General features: G+C 41.7%; 1 protein-coding gene across 5 annotated transcripts in view; it reads left to right on the top strand.

Annotated features, from left to right (window-relative positions):
* PHF2 (PHD finger protein 2) overlaps positions 1–18,046 on the top strand; it is a 227,324-nt gene that overhangs the window by 152,369 nt on the left and 56,909 nt on the right. For all 5 annotated transcript variants that reach the window (XM_066596505.1, XM_066596503.1, XM_066596502.1 and 2 more), the window contains exons 4-9: positions 3,179–3,339; positions 6,428–6,569; positions 8,800–8,986; positions 10,608–10,770; positions 13,622–13,709; positions 17,106–17,212. In XM_066596505.1, coding sequence (XP_066452602.1) covers positions 3,179–3,339; positions 6,428–6,569; positions 8,800–8,986; positions 10,608–10,770; positions 13,622–13,709; positions 17,106–17,212 — 848 coding nt within the window. The remainder of the gene's footprint in view (positions 1–3,178; positions 3,340–6,427; positions 6,570–8,799; positions 8,987–10,607; positions 10,771–13,621; positions 13,710–17,105; positions 17,213–18,046) is intronic.

Raw genomic sequence — 18,046 nt, 5'->3', positions numbered from 1 at the left:
TGTTTATGCTGCACTCCGGGGTCACGGGTCTGGTTTCCATACAGGGACGCTCAAACAGTGTTGGGCGGGTGTGTCTAATAAAGTGGCCATTCAGTGCACAAATATAGCAGAGCTGAGTTTGTCAGAGGCACACACCGTTGGCGTGTGCTTGAATATGGATGGAGAAGAGTCTATTTCTTAATCTTGAAGGAAGATCTCTGGTTTGAAGCCACTTATTGTAGTAAATGAGAAATGTAACAGCTGTTTCACTGTAGAATTAGAGAATTCTGTGAATTGACTTCTCAAAAGAGCTGTTGTGATGGCTGTCAGCGCACTGCCACCGCCCCGCGGGAGGCCACCGTCACAGCACCTGGGAGGGGGGAACGGATGTTCTTTCTGCTGCTGCGCTCTATCATGGGAATTCCTCTCATTTACTCATAATGCAGTCCCCTAATATAATACTTAAAGGGAAAATTCTACAGAAATGTGCAAAATACATATCAGAAGATCAGGTCTGTTGACTGTAGGAGGTTAGATCACCGCTGAGTCCAGCGCTGTTTAGATACTGGGGATCTCTAATATTACAGTACGGCTTGGCATTCAGATTTCCAGCTATGGACATTTCTAAATTTCTATGTTCTAAACGGACCTCTGCAGGTTCCTATGAATAATGGACTTCTCCTAAAATACATGATTGCTTTTCCGACCATTTTATTGCTACATGCACCCACAAGAAACCAAAAAATGACACAATTTAAAATATCGATACAAAATATCCAAGGTTTTGAGTCTGCAGTTTCTGTGCACAGCGATGTGTCTCCATGGTTACAGCCTACAATAAGACCCTCTGTAGTGTGATCCTGCAGTGGTTATCTTTTCCCCTTGTGCTCTTATACGCAGCAGTTCTCGGTTGTGAGATATAGGCCAGATTCACGAGTGTACTTGCACGCACAACATTTTCACCCAGAGTACGCAGTGAATAGATCCCATTGATTCCAATGGGTTTGTTCATGTGTGCGTATTTTTCCTACGTGCAAGACCCTAGGAGATGTGTGAAACACTGTGCAAGGATGGATTCACACCTCCAACGCATCCGCTCGTGTGAATCCGGCCTTACTGCTGCAGTGAATTTGTGGCAAGCACACGTGAGGCTCATAAAACCATGTGATGTATTTGTCCCTGTTGGCATTAGTGGTACGCAGCATTTGGTTACCGCAGCTTGCCCGTCATTTCTTGTAGAGTAGAATGGTTTAAAACCAACTCTTCTGTTTTGGGGCAAATTCTGTCCAGGGACCAGAAGAGGCAGGTATATTACCTGCAGCTGTACCCTGTCGCCCCTCCAATCCACCAGTTTTGGGCTCTGATTTCAGGCCTCCAAGATTACTGCAGCAATTTTTTAGTTACTTAATGCAAACTGTGCACTGCTCTCTGATTGGCCAGTGCTGGCATAGTAAATTAGTAGTCTTACACTATTTGGGTTAAATAGTGTGAAGATTGTGTCGGCTATCGTGGATAGTCAAAAACAGAACCTGAAGCCAGTGGATTGGAGGGGTGGCAGAGAAGAACAAGTGCGGGTAACATATTTTTCCCGCTCTTCAGTCCTGGTACAGAATTTTGTCCCAAACCCCAAATATTATTATAATGAAGACTAATTACAAAGTTGTTTCATTCTTTGATTCAGAGAATTTGGAGTAATACAAATGTGTGCAGGAGGGCACATATCCTATATAGTGTCTCCAGACTGGTGAGCTTCCAAAATAAGCTGCCGTGTGTGTACATGAGGAATATATGCAAATAAGGACGATGGAGCAACCACTTTGCAGCGCCACCTACTGGATGGCAGCATTCCTAACCATCCAATAGGTGGTGCTGTAGAGGTAGTATTCCATCTTCCTTATTTGCATATTTCCCAGAGGAGCTTGCATGTCCTTATATGTCTCCTCACTCACCTTCTAAGTGCTCTCCTCAAGGAATGATGATACCCCTCCCAATTTACATGTGGAATAATACTATATTTGACCTTTCTATGACTTGTATCCTTCATTTATCAGCAGTTTTGTCCCTCTAGAAGCTGTATATTTAGCTTACCGTTAACTGCAGCCACGTTTGTGGGAATCTCTGCCTCTCCTCTCTATAGATTTCTATGGGCAGCAGGTCTCTCTCTCCACTTCCTGCTATCTGTCTAGTTATCTTTGCTACTAGTGACAGAACTCAGCTGACAACTGGTAATGGACAGCGAATTAGAAGGAAGGGAGACCCCTAGTGGCCAGCAATTTAGAGTGATTTTTCTGCAAAAAAACATTATTTTAGGTAACTAAAGTGATTTGCACTTTTGTTAATTATCCAATATCATATAACTCAAGTCATCACAAAGTGCAATGAACATTAAAGTCTTCACTGGACTTTTTTTGTTTTTTGTTTTTTTTTTGTCCTAAAATAAGAAACAAAAAGTTGTAGACAGATGTTACTTAACACAAATATTGCAATGCTAAAAACAGTGCAGTTTTGCAGCGTTTCTTTCTTTACTTTTCGTGCATTTTGTAGTATATTTTCAAAACGGCATTGCTGTAAGTATGGTATTTTTTAAATGTGTTTTCACATAAACTGGAAAAGTGCATGAAAAATGTATGGATGAAAAAAAAAAATGCTACCCAAAATAATGATTCCGGGCGGAGATCTCGCGGTTTGGCCGCAGCGAAAAAACGTGAGATTTCCGCCGGGAATCCGCTGCGTCAAAACCCGCGGGTCTTGAAGCGGCCTGGCCGCACGCTCTTCCACTGCGGCCGGCACTCCCATAGAGGAGAGCGCGGCCGCAGTGGAAGAAGAAAAAAAATGAACATGCTGCAGCCAGAGAATCCGCACTGCAGCGCCGGTTTCTGCCGGCTTTGCCGTCCCGTGTGGACAAGATTTCTGAGAAATCTCGTCCACATGGATCGCTAATCCTGGGATTAGCAGCCGCAAGCGGATTTGCCACGGCGAAATTCTGGACGGAATTTCCATGGCAAATCCGCCCAGTGTGAACCCAGCCTTAATGATATCGCAACATAGAGAAATGGGACCTAAAGTGCTACAATAAGTGACAAATTCTGCTCCACTACATATGTATTTAATCACAGACACATTTGACTATCTTTGTACTTGTATATTGATATTGCCACCCCATGAAACGCGTGTAACCTCTGTGACGTCTCCCTTGCAGTGCCGAGGATGTGGTCACTAAACTGAATGGCAGTCAGTTAACAGTGGAATATTTTGAGGACACTGGCTTTACAGAACCAATTCTGGTGCCAAAGAAGGACGGCCTCAGCCTCTCTGTACCCGCTCCCACCTTCTATGTCAGTGATGTTGAAAACTATGTTGGTAAGTTGGCGCTCACGATTGCTATGTGTATATGGTTGCCGTCACTCCTCCTGTTAAGGTGCATCTAGACGGAACAATTATCGTCCTAAAAATGAACGAAAGTACACAATAATCGTTCAGTTTAGACGCGAGCCAACGACTGAGTGATGAACGAGAACCGGTCGCTTCTCTTTCATTATTCACTTTCAGCCAGCATAAAAATGATCGCCGCCACGTTGTGTCTCATTAGGGTAAAACATATAGGGATGTGGAACACTGAACGAGAAGTTGGCGATTCCCCGTCTAAACAGGCTGCCCGAGCATGAATGAGCTGCTGATGACATCACCAGCTCGTTTGCTCAGGCAAAAGAGAACCGTGAGGCTCTCGTTATGGAGAAAGGAAGCATTATTTGGCTCTCCATTTAGAGCTAATTACTTTTAGTGATAGCCGGTGTTGCTGCAATGACATCTCACTATCGGGTTGGAATTGGTGATCACTTAGGCGGCATGTAGGTGAGCAGAGACAGGCAGGGACCAGAGTGGTCGAGGGACTAGAAGGGTTCACTGAGCAATCCCTTTGATATCAATGTTGCCCTGTAATGTTTCATGATATTCCTCAGCTGCATTGTGTCACATCCATATAGTTGTGTCACTTGAAGTTTTGTGCACTACTCTTTAACCCTTTCCAATTCAGTGTTGGACCTTGTCCGACAATGAGATTTCCCTGCATAGCTCCCATATTGGGTGAGGGCAGACACGTTTCTAGCAGTATGCAGAAGAATGGTCTGACATTGGAGCTCTCTTCTGCATATGTATCAAAATACTAATAACCACTTGTCCGTGTGAGTTAGTTACATGCTCCGCACCTGATCACATGACTGTGACGTCATCAAATATAATGAAACATGCAGAGCCTGACAGCAGCCGTGTGCTTACAGGACCTGTAATGATTCACCACCATGTGATCAGTCACCTGTGTGGGAAGAGTCCGGGGTCACATGACCAGGGCTTGATCAGTGTGTGCAGGACTCTGTTGTACCAGTTGTGATCCCTATTGTATGGGATAAAAAATGTATGTAGCAGAGCTGTATGTGACATACATGTACCAGAGCTGTGTGTGTGACGTGCATGTAGCAGACTTGTGTGTGTGTTAGTGTGTGTGGCAGAGCTGTTTGTGTGTGTGACGTGCATATATCGGAGCTGTGTGTGTGTGACGTGCATGTTGCAGAGCTGTGTGTGTGTGACGTGCATGTAGCAGAGCTATCTATTATCTATCAAACACCCTATAGGCGCAATGACAGTGACGTCATCACAGGGCCTAAACCAGCATCCCTGTGCTTACAACTCCAATCCCTTTCCCTATATTATATCAGTAAGTGGCGCATTGCGCCACCAGAAACACTGGTACTATAATCTCCTAATAATTACTAGTATTACAGTATACAGAGGAGAGGTCTGACATCTGAGTTCTCTTCTGCATAATGTAATATACATATGAACTCACATTTAATTTTCAAAAAGTTGCTAATAATGTGATCATTTTTGTTGTGTTTCTGCTGAGTAATCCACAACGCGCTTTCCCACCCCAAATAAATAAGAGCTGGGAGTGTGCAGGTGGCTGGTAAATTGAATTGGAAAGGGTTAAAGGGCAACATGGTGTCTAAGAAGTTATCATTGTTGCCTTGCCGGCACTGTGGTCCTGGGTTCAAGGCTGACCAAGAGAAGTGATCGTAGGAAAAAATTAGTGGAATAAACGCGAATGGATGTTCATGCGCCTGCGTGATAAAAGTAGGGCTGCGAAAATGAGCGAGAGGTTGTAACGGCCAAGAAGGTGACAGCCAAACACCTCTCTGGAGGCAAAAACATCTGCTGGAATGGTGCAAGAGTAGAAGTCTGCGAATTTGTGACCAACTTTTCATTTATTATATTAAAACCAGCAAATCTTTTTAGGTCCAGGTCCTCTTTATCAGTATATGGGGGTACACAGCAGCTGACGCACAGGGCCACACATGGGACTGCACCCCACCTGCCGTCACCCCGGGGCAGCAAACTGTTAAGTACGGCATTGCACTGATGAAGAGGACCTGTACCTCAAAATACCTTTTATTTGCTGGTTTTAATATAATAAAGTTGATCAGGAATTCGCAGACTTTTCCTCTGGGAACATTGCGCTATTCCACCAGCTGTTTTTTGCAACATCTACATGCAGTTTGTATGTAATCCCCGTGTTTGCGTGGGTTTCCTCCCGCATTCCAAAAACATACTAGTAGGTGAATTTGGATTGAGAGCCCCAATGGAGACAAAACCCTATAATGTACTTATATACGCTATGTGAATAAATAAAATAAGGGGTCTTTCTTAACTTCTAGGCGGTCTGTGATTACTTTGGCTGTAGCGGTCCATATACATACTTGACCATTGCTGCCTATCACTAGTGTCAACAGTCTTGAGCTAAGGCCAGTGATTGGCAACAAATGTAAACACAGACCGGCGGTGAGGACAGGAACCATGGCCCTGGTCCACGGGGGATCAGAGTGGTGAGCACAATATAGATGTTGTTTTTAACCATGTCCTGCCCTCTGTAAGTCGGAAAACCACTTAAACTGTAGTTGTATTGACTCCTTAAATATTCCGGGCTCCTATTAGTTATAAGGAAATCCTATATGAGATTCCAGTTCTGTTTTCAATGATATTAATAAATGTTCTGCTGTCTTGCATTGTAGGAGATGTGGTGTTCATGATGGAAAGTACATTATAGCAATACCTGACAAGGCACCTAGAAAGTTACTGCTGCAGTCTAATTTGTTTAGGGCCTAAATTGCCTGTAAATTCTTAAATTCAGTAGTTTGTTGTCCCCCCCGCCTTCCCGTGTATTATAGGATCTCGGGCGCGCTGCTTGTTGAGTCTGTGGTTCATTATGATATTACTGCTACCTTTGGCATGAACACGAGGTTGCTTGTATTTCAGCCTTTTACATGTTGCATTACTGGAGTCTGACATTTCCTCATGTCATCTATTGACTGCGGCACACTCTGTTTTTCCAGGCAGAGATATTTTTGAAGAAATGTTGCGTAACGCCCTTAACGCTTCCTTAACCTTGGGTTTGCAGGTCCCGAGAGGGTGGTTGATGTTACAGACGTCACAAAACAGAAGGACTGCAAGATGAAGCTCAAGGAGTTTGTCGATTATTACTACAGCACTAATAGGAAAAGGGTTCTAAATGTAACCAACTTAGAGTTTTCTGACACAAGGTGAGCACACAGAGACGAATCTTCAGCTGTTCATGGACGTCATCATATTACACTCGCCAACATTCAGATATATTCACTGTTATACAATGATGCAGAGACGTAGCCAAAGGCTTGTGGGCCCAGATGCAAAAGTTCAGCATGAGGGTCTCCCATAGCTTTCCTTTGCATCATTGGGTCCCTTAAGAAGCCCATCAATGCAACACTAGCAGGCGGGGCATTACTTGAATCCTAAAATTATGCAGAGGCCAATGCTAAATCTGTAACAGGGCCCCTCAACCATCCATGTGCCATTTATAAAACTGGTGCTCTCTTATATGATAGAGGGACCTTTGGGCCCCCTAAGGCTCCAGGGCCCAGTAATGACTGCTACCTGTGCATGCCCTATATAGCTACATCACTGCAATGATGTCTTCTTGGATGGAAAGAATTTCCAAGATGAAAATCATTTTCATTCTTGCAGAAATCTTCATTCATTACCTTACCGCCAGAAATATTGTAAAGCAGATCTAGTAGATATTCACATTAACGAGGTAAAATTGCAGTGGTCAGTTGTAGTGAAAATTTACTTTACATCTATTAACAACATTTCAGGTTTTTTGGTCCGAAAAAGATTTTCCTGATTGCCCCATTAAAAGCCCAGGCCTCCAGGGTGTCAGCCGCCACTCTCTATCCTGGTGAATTCAAGGGTGTCTTCAGCAGCAAAGACCTCTCTATGACATCCACATGCTCTAATAGGATTAAGGAGAACAGTTCTCCTTATGGAAAAACATGGTTATTCCAGTAACTGGAAAATTAATTGGCGATTAGAGACCCTGATTGGTTGCCTGAAATGTGTCAAGGATGATTTCCACTTGGTTTGTTGTAATGTAACTCCTATAGGTAACACAGAAGCAGGGATTTTGCTTTACAGGGAAGGAAAGCCTCTTCTACAATATCAGTGAGAAGTCGGAAGAGGTCATTGGTAGAGGTCTCTGCCATATTGGGCCACTCTGCCTCATTGGCTCAATCTGAGATTTGGAAATTCTCCATTCGCTAAAATATATCTGCATTTGGGTCAGAAAATAAGGGGAGCAAAGTAGAGCCATGTCTCTGTCGTATCGATTGGACTCACAGGACGGACATCCCTGCCCACCGATGACATCATCTGACTTGTCTCAGTGACATCACTGAAACAACAAGTGGGCCACTGGAATGAGTTGGAAGCCTCATTGAATAATGTAGTCTATGCCTTGTAGAACATGTAGAAGATTAATGTGTAGACTTTATAAGGCTGGGATCACATCAGGGTTCTTTCCTCCGTTATCTAGAGTTTCTTCAGCGGGTCCCGTTTTCAAAAACCAGAACTATAGAAAATAGAAGGGAAACAGAAATGAATGGAGAGTACTCTACTTTTCTTGGCGGTTCCATAAAACATCCTTAAAAAGAAAAAAAGGCATGCTTTCCATTCATTTCTGTTTCCAGCATTTTAAACTGCTGCAGGTTTATTGTATTGTTTGGCTCGTTCCCTTCCATTGTCTCCTGCCTGCTGTGCATGATCAGAAATAAACCCGATGGAAAAACGGAGGGAAACGGATTGCTTTCCTTTTTTTTTCAGTCTCCCATTGTCTCCAATATAAAAAGGATCAGTTTTTGTTCAGGCGTTACTTTCCGTTTTTCTGCTCCTATGACGATACAGCTAGGTGGAAAGCAAAAACACAAGTGTAAAATGACCCTCATTTTTTTTTCTATTCAAAACCCAAAAAACGGATGTGATGCAAAATGAACCTAAAAGATCTGTCGAAAAATGGCGATTGGCTTCAGCTAGGATCAGCTAGCATCCGTTTTGAACAGATCGGTTTTATGTGCTTGATTGAAATGCATCTCTGTTTTACAACTACGCATGTGCAGTTGTGTTCAACTCATCCATTAAATGGAATACCTCCACTGTGTTCGTCCCCCATACAGTACAGTGGGGAAAAAAGGAGCGGCCCATTCTGTTCAGTTTTAGGTTTTTTTGATAGAAGAGAAAGTCCCGCTGGCCGCTCTTTTTTCCGTTAAAAAAAAAAAACAATCCAAACGGAAATGAAGCAAACTAAAGCAATCAATGGGATTTTACTGGATCTGTTTTTCTTCCAGTTTTTCTGCTCTTAGGGCAGAAAAAAAAATGCTGCTGTGAACCCAACCTTACAGTATATCATGAATGTATATATTCTGCAATGTCCAGAAATTTTACTTGAAATCTCGTCTCCAGAATGTCGGGTTTTGTAGAATCGCCAGAGATCGTTAAGAAGCTCTCGTGGGTGGACAACCATTGGCCTGATGATGCTCTCCTAGCAAAGCCAAAAGTGACCAAGTATTGTTTGATATGTGTGAAAGACAGCTACACTGACTTCCACATAGACTCGGGAGGCGCCTCGGCCTGGTACCATGTGCTTAAGGTAAGTCACCATGTGCTTCATGGACCTCATCGCTCTTTTCCCCATAATATCTAGTACTGCACATTGTTGCACTGTAATGACACATGTAAATGTATGCAGACTACTTGTTATTTCAAGGGATGTGAATACATTCCTACATAGTACAGATTATATGCTGCACATGTAGCCTCCTGAACATAAAGTTTGTTAGTATGGGAAGGTGGCACGCTCCACTACATGGTTACCCTGATTTCTATTTAGGAACCTGAGATAGCCAAGTGGTAATTGTTGTGGTAGCAGTATTGGTAGTGTTATGTCCATGCAAGGCTTATCTTACGTGGCCTATATGGGCATAAATATAATGTCCTAAAAAATGGAAATACACACGGACAATGCCAAGTGTATATAACGAAACCAAAAGAGGAGATACCAGGGAAACTGATACTAGAGAGCCCTGCCTGTAAGTGGGGCAATTGCCCCGATGAGGGCAACCCTACGTCAGGAACCTCGGGTGACCTTAACTTTCCCTAGTTGGTAACAGGGAATGAGGCAAAGGATAGATGAGATATAAATGTAGAAACCACAGATGAACAGGAAAAAGATGTATTCACACCCAAGATAAATCTATAACCAGACAGACTTACTTTAGCAGGGGTGCAGGGCAAGACCAGGAACCGCTGATTGGACCTGAAACTCTTCTAGAAGACAGTCAGGAGCAAACAGGAATTTTAGTTATCAGACTGGTATTAAACAAGAGTCAGACAGGTTATACAATGTGTAAGGAAAGGAAACAGCCCTAGGGTACACCTCGCTAAACAAACAATTACCAAGAAAATTGCTAGTGGCAAGAAAACACAAAATAATAAATTGTATACTTTATTAAATATAATTAATAAAGTATACAATCTATTATTTTGTGTTCGGGAGGGTATAACCATTAGGCTATTCTCTTGCCTTTGGCAATTTTCTTTGTAATAGGTTATACAATGGACAGCTCAGACAACAAGTCAGGGCCGACCACCTAAGGCAGGAGAGTAATCAGTGCCCTTTGATAGGAGGAGCTGGAATAAATATACACAGACTAATGACAATTGGCTGGCTGAGCTGTCTCCCCTCCCAGCCAACCAGTCTGCCCACAAACATCTTGGAGATGTGTCACTGTTGGCGTACCACCACTGACATGACAGTGAGCTTGCACAGGCATGAGGACATTTGCTAAAATAGATTAGTCATGGGAGTTGACCAGTCCTCTTTAATTACACATATAAGTAGATCGGACTAATGGTGTGTGTACATGGGCAGATTATCACTGACATGAACATCCGTCCCCATATAGCTGTTGTTGATTGGCTGTACGGGGAGATGTGCAGCCGAGCAATAAGGAACGAGCTAATCAGCTGACTAACGAACATTTGCTCCTACATTGGCTGATCAATGGTCCCTAATTCCTCTGAACAAGAGTTCGGAAAAATGCTGTGACCCAATAATCAGCGCACGTTAAACGGACCACTAGGGATAACCTAAGATCACAGCAGTACGAGAGGAGTGTGCGGGTATTGTAGGAAGCAGTGACCCATCCGTTTGACATGTCTGTGACGACAGAGCTGCATTAAATATACATATATTATTTTTTTTTTCTCAGGGGGAAAAAATATTTTATCTGATCAGACCGGCTTCAGCCAATATCTCCCTATATGAGCGCTGGAGATCAGCCGCCAATCACTACGAGATGTTCTTTGCAGATCAAGTAGACAAATGTTACAAGTGCACAGTGAAACAAGGGCAGACTCTGTTCATTCCATCAGGTGAGACTGAGATGTTCAAATTGGTCTAATACAATCCTTATTGATAAAATTATGGGGCAGATCTATCATACATGCTGTCATCCAATTATGGAAATACCTGTATTCACCAGCCATCGGTGACCGGAATCACAGAAGCAGCCATACTGGCTATTCTATGCTGTTTCTGTAACTTCTGAGATGTGGAAACAGCGTAGCTTGTTGTGCTACGTTCTTGATGCAACTCCCATTCACTTTGATGGAGTTACAGAAATAGCATAAAAAGGCTACCTCAGGTCGACTGTAGTGGAGGGAAGGCAGTTTTCAAGATAATAATTAGGGATGAGCGAGTATACTCGCTAAGGCACTACTCGCTCGAGTAATGTGCTTTAGCCGAGTATCTCCCTGCTCGTCCCTGAAGATTCAGGAGCCGCCGCAGCTGACAGGTGAGTTGCGGCGGGGAGCAGGGGAGAGCAGGCGGGAGAGAGGGAGAGAGAGATCTCCCCTCCGTTCCTGCCCGCTCTACCCCGCAGCTCCCCGCCCCGCGCCAGCCCCCGAATCTTTAGGGACGAGCCGGGAGATACTCGGCTAAGGCACATTACTCGAGCGAGTAGTGCTTTAGCGAGTATACTCGCTCATCCCTAATAATAATCTTAATATTGTAGTAATAATCTTTTTTTATATAGTACCAACATAGTCTGCAGCACTTTACAAATCAGAGGGAACATGTACAGAGAAAATCAGACATTACATACCACATTAAAGTAATAACTAATTTGAACAATAGGATTGAGGGCCCGGCTCAGAAGAGCTTACACTCTATGATATATTTCTACCTCTGGGACTTGCACCTGAGAGGGGAAACCCATTTAACTCCCTAAATATGTGAAGGTTAAAAAATAAAATATATTTCAGTACTGAAGTATTGCAGTATATTATAGAAGTGGTCAGAAAATCACAAGTTCTAGTCCCCTAATGGGGCTTAAAAAAATGTTAACTTTAAAATCCCATTTTCCCTAAATCTAAACAATAAAAAAATTATTTAGGGGGACATTTATTAAAGGTATTATGCCAGAACTCATAAAGTCAGAAGTCATAAAAAATTTGTAACTGTTTATGTAATCGTCGCCACTTTACCTGAAAAGTGGGCATAGCTTTCCCAGGAGCCACAAATGTATAATTTGTGCCAGAAATGTACACTTCTAAATTTTCCCCATAATTTGTTTCGCCATGTCTGAAAAATCCCAAACTATGTAAGTATCGCATTATTTATCCCACACAGTGAATGCTGTCCAAAAGGAAACCTGCAATGGCAGAATTATTGATCACTCCATCTCACAATAAAAATTGAAGAAAAAGTGATCAAAAAGTAACGTGTACCCAAAAAATGGGTGCAATAAAAACTACTACTTACCCCACAAAAAACAAGCCCTCATACACTTCCATCGGCGAAAAAATAAAAAATGTTATGGGGCTCTGAATATGACCACAGAAAACAATTTTTTTTTTTAAATAAAAGGTTGTTTAATTTTTTTGAAGTAGTACATCATAAAAAACTCTAACCATAGCATCATCGTAATGGTAATGAGCCACACAAGGAAGTTTACTCATCATTTTTACTGCACCGTGAACTGTGCAAAAGTAAATCCTTGAAAAATGGCTTCTTTGCGTTTTTTTTTTTCCTTTTCATTCCACTTACAAATATTTAAAAGTTTTCCAATACATTATATGATGCATTAAGTGGTACTATTAAAAAGTAGAACTTACACCATAAAAAATACAAGCTCTCACATGGCTATGTTGGTGAAAAATAAAAAGTGAAGATGAAATAAAACAAAGATCTGAAAAGTGGCTGGTAGGTAAAGGGTTAAGTTATGTCTGAGCCCTATATTTAAAGGGCCACTCCAGCAAAAACATAGTTTTTCATCCCTGCACAATCATACAATTGCCTGTCGCACTCTAGAATTCTCCTCCTACTTCCCCATGATGCATTAGTACAGTATTGGCTGAGGTTATATCATTTTTACCTGCAGGGGGGACAGTTTAATTTTCATTACCTTCAATATTCTCTAAAATAAACTAAAGACCTTAAGGACTAGTCAGGAAGATGAGCTGTGATCTCCTCTATTATAACTGTGTGACAGGAGCTGTGTGATCATCAGTAACTGTGAGAGGGATGCCTGTATCTCCATCTAAGCAATTTATGTGGTAGATTGATGTAATAGTATCACACAAACTGAGAAACTGACTAGAAAATGAATCCCTAACCCTAAAGCAGATCTGAGCTGGTCAGAACTGAAATCACATGACCATCTGAGGAGAAAGAGGCCAGGAGGTTCAGACAGAAAGGAATAACTAACCAAGGTAACACTAGCTCACTGCACCACTAAGTTCTGTCCTTAGATACCCATAAATGTGCCTACCACCCTTGACTAAAAAGCCATGCCCGCACCACCCCCTGCCACACCATACTGTCTATACAGCCCTTTTAGTATCACCCGTACATTTTTTAGGCCCTCTTTATGACCGTTTTATAGCTGTGATACATTGATAAATCTTCAAAGTCTCTTTAGACGGCTTATTCTCAAAATTAGAGTAAATTGTATTCCAAGATGTCTACAGATATGGTTAAGATTGGTCCTGAGCAGTATTAGCTTCCATATGCACATGTGCAGAAAGATGGGGGTGCCTCCATAAAAAAGCATCCAAAAAGGCACGCCATACTTTTTTTTTGTTTTTTCAGATTCCGCATGATAGCTCTCTGTGTCAGAATGGGACAGCTATTCTATGTATTGGTCAATGCAGTATAATAAGAGCAAATTAAAAAGACAGTAATACGATTTTCTTACTAATGAACTCAATGTCTCTGTTGTAGGGTGGATTTACGCAACATTGACCCCCGTGGATTGTTTAGCATTTTCCGGACACTTCCTTCACAGCCTGAGTGTGGAAATGCAGATGAGGTATAATTCAGACTTACAATGAAACTTATCTATACTTTTTTTTAAAAATTTGCTAATACAATTTTGTGTTACCAATTTTGAAAATTTTATGAACAATTGAAAATTATTCAAAAATTTACAAATGGAAACATTTTGGATCACATCCTTCCCTTTGTAACTAGATAAGCCTCCAGTAGTGTCTTTGTCTTGGTGAAAGGATACCCCTATTACGCCCCTAGCCCCAATAGGGTATATGGATAGGGCTTATCTAAACTATTAATTGGTTGCATCTAGTATATTCCACATTATTCAAGCCATATTGTTAAATGCGTGTTGCTGTCTGGTTTTAAACTGACATTCGGACTTGGGGTTGGGCATTTTAGTTGTCAGGCTATTACCCAGCTTTGTATATTCTTTAAAGGGGTTGTACCAAGATTACAAGCTCTCCACTACCCACTGGATAGAGAATAACCTGCTGATTAGTGGAGGTCTCAACGCTGAACAGCCAATTTTGAGAAGGGTTCCCATGTCCCTTGTTCTTTTCACTGGGGATATGGCACACCCACATTGAGGAGGAGACTGAATAAAATGCTGGTCACACAAACGCGTTAACACTCCATTCACTTTTTTAGATGTGAGACTCCAACCAATCTGCAAATTAACCCCTATGTGGTGGATAGAGGGTAACTTGTAACTTTGGTGCAATGGCCTAAAAGGCCAGAGGTGTACCTAAACTTTTTTTAGCAAGACATTTACATAGTAACATAGTATGTTAAGCTGAAAAAAGACATCTGTCTATCCAGCTCAGCTTATTACCTCCCAGTGTTGATCCAGAGGAAGGCAAAAACCACCAATGAGGTAGAAGCCAATTTTCCTCATATGCGGTGGCTGACATCTGACCCCACAGCTGGAATTGGACGTAACTATGATCCCGGCTGATTCGCCATTTAGATGCTGCTGGTAAAGTAAAAAAAAAAAACACAAAAGTTTTCCCTGTTGTGGCATAAAAAAAAAAAGACATAGAAAATAAAAGAACAAAAAATTGGTATCACCGCATGTATAAAAGTCCAATTTACTAAACCATGACATTATTTATACTGCATGGTGAACACCATCAGAAAAAAAATATGCAATGCCAGAATTGCACTTTATCACCTTGCCTCTAACAGAAATCATATTTCTGCATCTGTAAAAGTCTGATCTACTAAAATAGCATAGCAAAATAGCATTATTTATCCCACGCAATGAACGTAAGGTAAAAAATGACAGAACTGTGGGGGCTTTCTTAGGCACCTCGCCTCCTAAAAAAATTGAATAAAAAGAAGTCAATTAAAAAAATCGTATGTACCCAAAAATGATGCTAATAGAAACAGCTGATTGTCCAGAAACCTCCCCTCACATTGATAGAAAACTAAAAAAATGTGGAGGTCAGACAAAGGCAACAAAGCAATTTTTTCTTTAAATGCTGTTTTTTAGTACAACATAAGTAAATTTGTCATCATTTAAATCATTTCACCCCACTTAGAAATTTCTAAAAGCTTTTACAATACAGTATATGGTTCTATTAAATGATACCATTGAAATATGCAGCTCATCTTGCATAAAACAAGCTGCATGTGGCTATGTCGCTGGAAAAAAGGTTAGATTTTTTTGAAAATGGGGCCGAAAAAATGAAAAAGAGCCATAGAATCCTAACGAAACCCTAACTAGCGATTTAGGAGATTTTGATGCTCTATAGAGGAAAAGTAGCTACTAATCTTAAAAAATGAATACACAACCCCAGCATGTAGCTATTAAAACACAGCAAAAAATCCCTGGTGAATCCCTTGATTGCGGCGATTCCTGTGACCAGCAATATCACAGAGATTTCTGTATTGTGAGATAAATCCTAGATGTATTCTAAAAGCGAAAACGGCATTCAATCAATCTAAAAATGCGCTGTCCGCCTACAAACACACCAGGGAGAAGGTATCAAACCGTAGACGTTTTATCCCAGGTTTTATCTTCTGGCATCTAAAGGCCCATTCGAGCGGTAATAAGCGAGCGGCCAGAATAATTGTTTGACGTAAACAAGTGAAGCGACTGAACAACCAGCGATAAAATGCTTGTTGATTGTGCAAATAAGCATTTATGTGACCATAAAAATAATCTAACATTGCGGTATGTAAGCATGAATCCTTTCGCTAACGGCCGACATGGGAGATTGTTAAATAGCAGCTAAACAATTAATTTTTAATAGTTACCGAGATAATAAGAGCGCGTGCAGTATAAATGCTTAGCTAGAGTCGCTGCTTAGTCACATCTAGTGATTGCATGAAGACCGCTAGTACAAATATCTGCTCAGGTAAATGGCCTTTATATTACTTTCTTCGTTAACGTCACACTAAGAGCAAAATGCATAGAGGGCGGCTTGGGTTTTGCTGATTCAGGGTACGCTCACACGTCAGAATCCAGTGCGGAATTTTCTGCGCAAATTCTGTCTTTAAATCCGCAGTAGAACGCTTAAAACAACAGATAAGTTACTCTGTTTTTGAAAGTTCTGAAGGTACAGGGGCTTGGGCAAAATGTTAGATATTGGGTAACCCATTAAGCCCCTTGTAAAGGAATGCAGTTAGGTTTATCCAGACATTTCCTATCTTACCCCTTTCCAATCCACTGTCTGACCTCTGAAGTCATTATGATTTAAGGTTGTACAGCTCCGATGTTGGAAGACATCCGTCAGGGTTGTCTCACTGTATATTGCCAGCCTCTCTGCTGTCGGAGCCTATCCAACGTGTCACCTCATGCAGTACTTGCTTTAGCCAGCATATAGCGCCATTGTATAACGGCAGAAAAAGAGTAAACCCCCTAGGAAAACCAGGATACAAATTGGATTGGAAAGGGTTAACAAGACCCATCCAGAAGTACTAAAAAATGTTCTTGGCTTACTTTTAGAAAAATATGTGCTAGTACGGGCTGGAATGAGTTACGGCAAAGCTTCACTGAGGCACCCCATCTTTTCTGTTTCGCTCAAAACCTGTGCCAATTCCATTGCCACTTGGGACAACTTGGTTCCAAGTGACACAATACCTGGCAGGCAGAACTTTTTAAAAGGGGTTGTCAGGCACAATATCCCCAGCAATCAGCCTGGCATGGATTTTTTTGAGTGTTGAATGCAAGAAAGGTGCAAATTTGAAGGCAAAGAGTAATAAAGTTTAGCGACTCTTCCCAAGCCCAGTGCTTTTGGTCTGTAACCACTTATTGAGTGGATAATAATCCAAAAAAAAAAAAAGAAAGAAAAAATTTTGGAGGACCGCTTTAATAAAATATGGAAGAATGCTGCAGGTGGCTACATCATTTCAGCTATACAAATGACCACATAGTGTTTTTGTAACATTTTAGTATTTTGATGTACATTTTTTATCCTCTACCCCACAGAGCATACGAGGTAGAAAAGAGATTGAAGATCGTCAGCTTAACCCAGTTCCCAAATTACGAGACCGCTTGTTGGTACGTTGGAAGACACCTACTTGAGAAGTTCAAAGGTATGTCAAATATTGAGTTTATTCCAGAAAACCCCCTCCTTGTCCATTGTACTAAAATCTGGTGTTATTAAAAAGGGAATCAAAAACTTACCATCTATTACTCACCCTATGTTCCTTCAATGCCAAGTGCTTGGAACCACCGTTTGTCCTGAATAGATACGAGAGGAGAACTTCTAGTAGCTGTCATAGATTGGATGGAGCTACTGACATGTTCTGAGCAGCCAACTGGAAAGGCTCATCGATTTGTTTTGTTTGCACCAAATTCTGACCCTCCAATTACAATTGTGGACCAGAAATCTGGCTTCATCTGAACAGGCAATGCTTTTCCCACTGTGTTCCAAGTGTTGCGCTGTTTTACCTACTAGAATCTTGCATTTCTGTTTCTCTTAGCAATGGCACTCAAACTGGTCATCTGCTCTTATAACCCATCCATGCTAAGAACGACAAGTTGTGTGTTTGGACATATTAGTTGGAGCGCCAGCTTTCTATTTGGCTGTGATTTACCTGACTGTGCAGCACCTGTTTATCTGAACGATTCTTGACATCCCCCTGTGACCCCTTTTGCCGATGATTTATGTCCACAGGATCCCTTATGCTGGTTGTTTTGCCTCAATCACACCATTCTCTGTATACGTTTGACAAAGCTACATCAGAAAACACCACAAGGGTCACCGTTTTTGAAATACTGGCCCATCTAGTTTAGAACCAATGACAAGGCCTCATTCGAAGTCGCTCAGATCTCTCGATTTCCCATTCTACGTAATTTTATGCTGCTCTCTGCGGTCACATCTGATCCCTTCTGGGGACGCTCCAATTGTGAAAGGGGCGGTGTTT

Source organism: Eleutherodactylus coqui, chromosome 3 (assembly GCF_035609145.1).
Source record: "Eleutherodactylus coqui strain aEleCoq1 chromosome 3, aEleCoq1.hap1, whole genome shotgun sequence".
Classification (NCBI taxonomy): domain Eukaryota; kingdom Metazoa; phylum Chordata; class Amphibia; order Anura; family Eleutherodactylidae; genus Eleutherodactylus; species Eleutherodactylus coqui.
The sequence above is the reverse complement of the archived record's forward strand: the minus strand, read 5'-3'. Positions and strand labels throughout refer to the sequence as shown.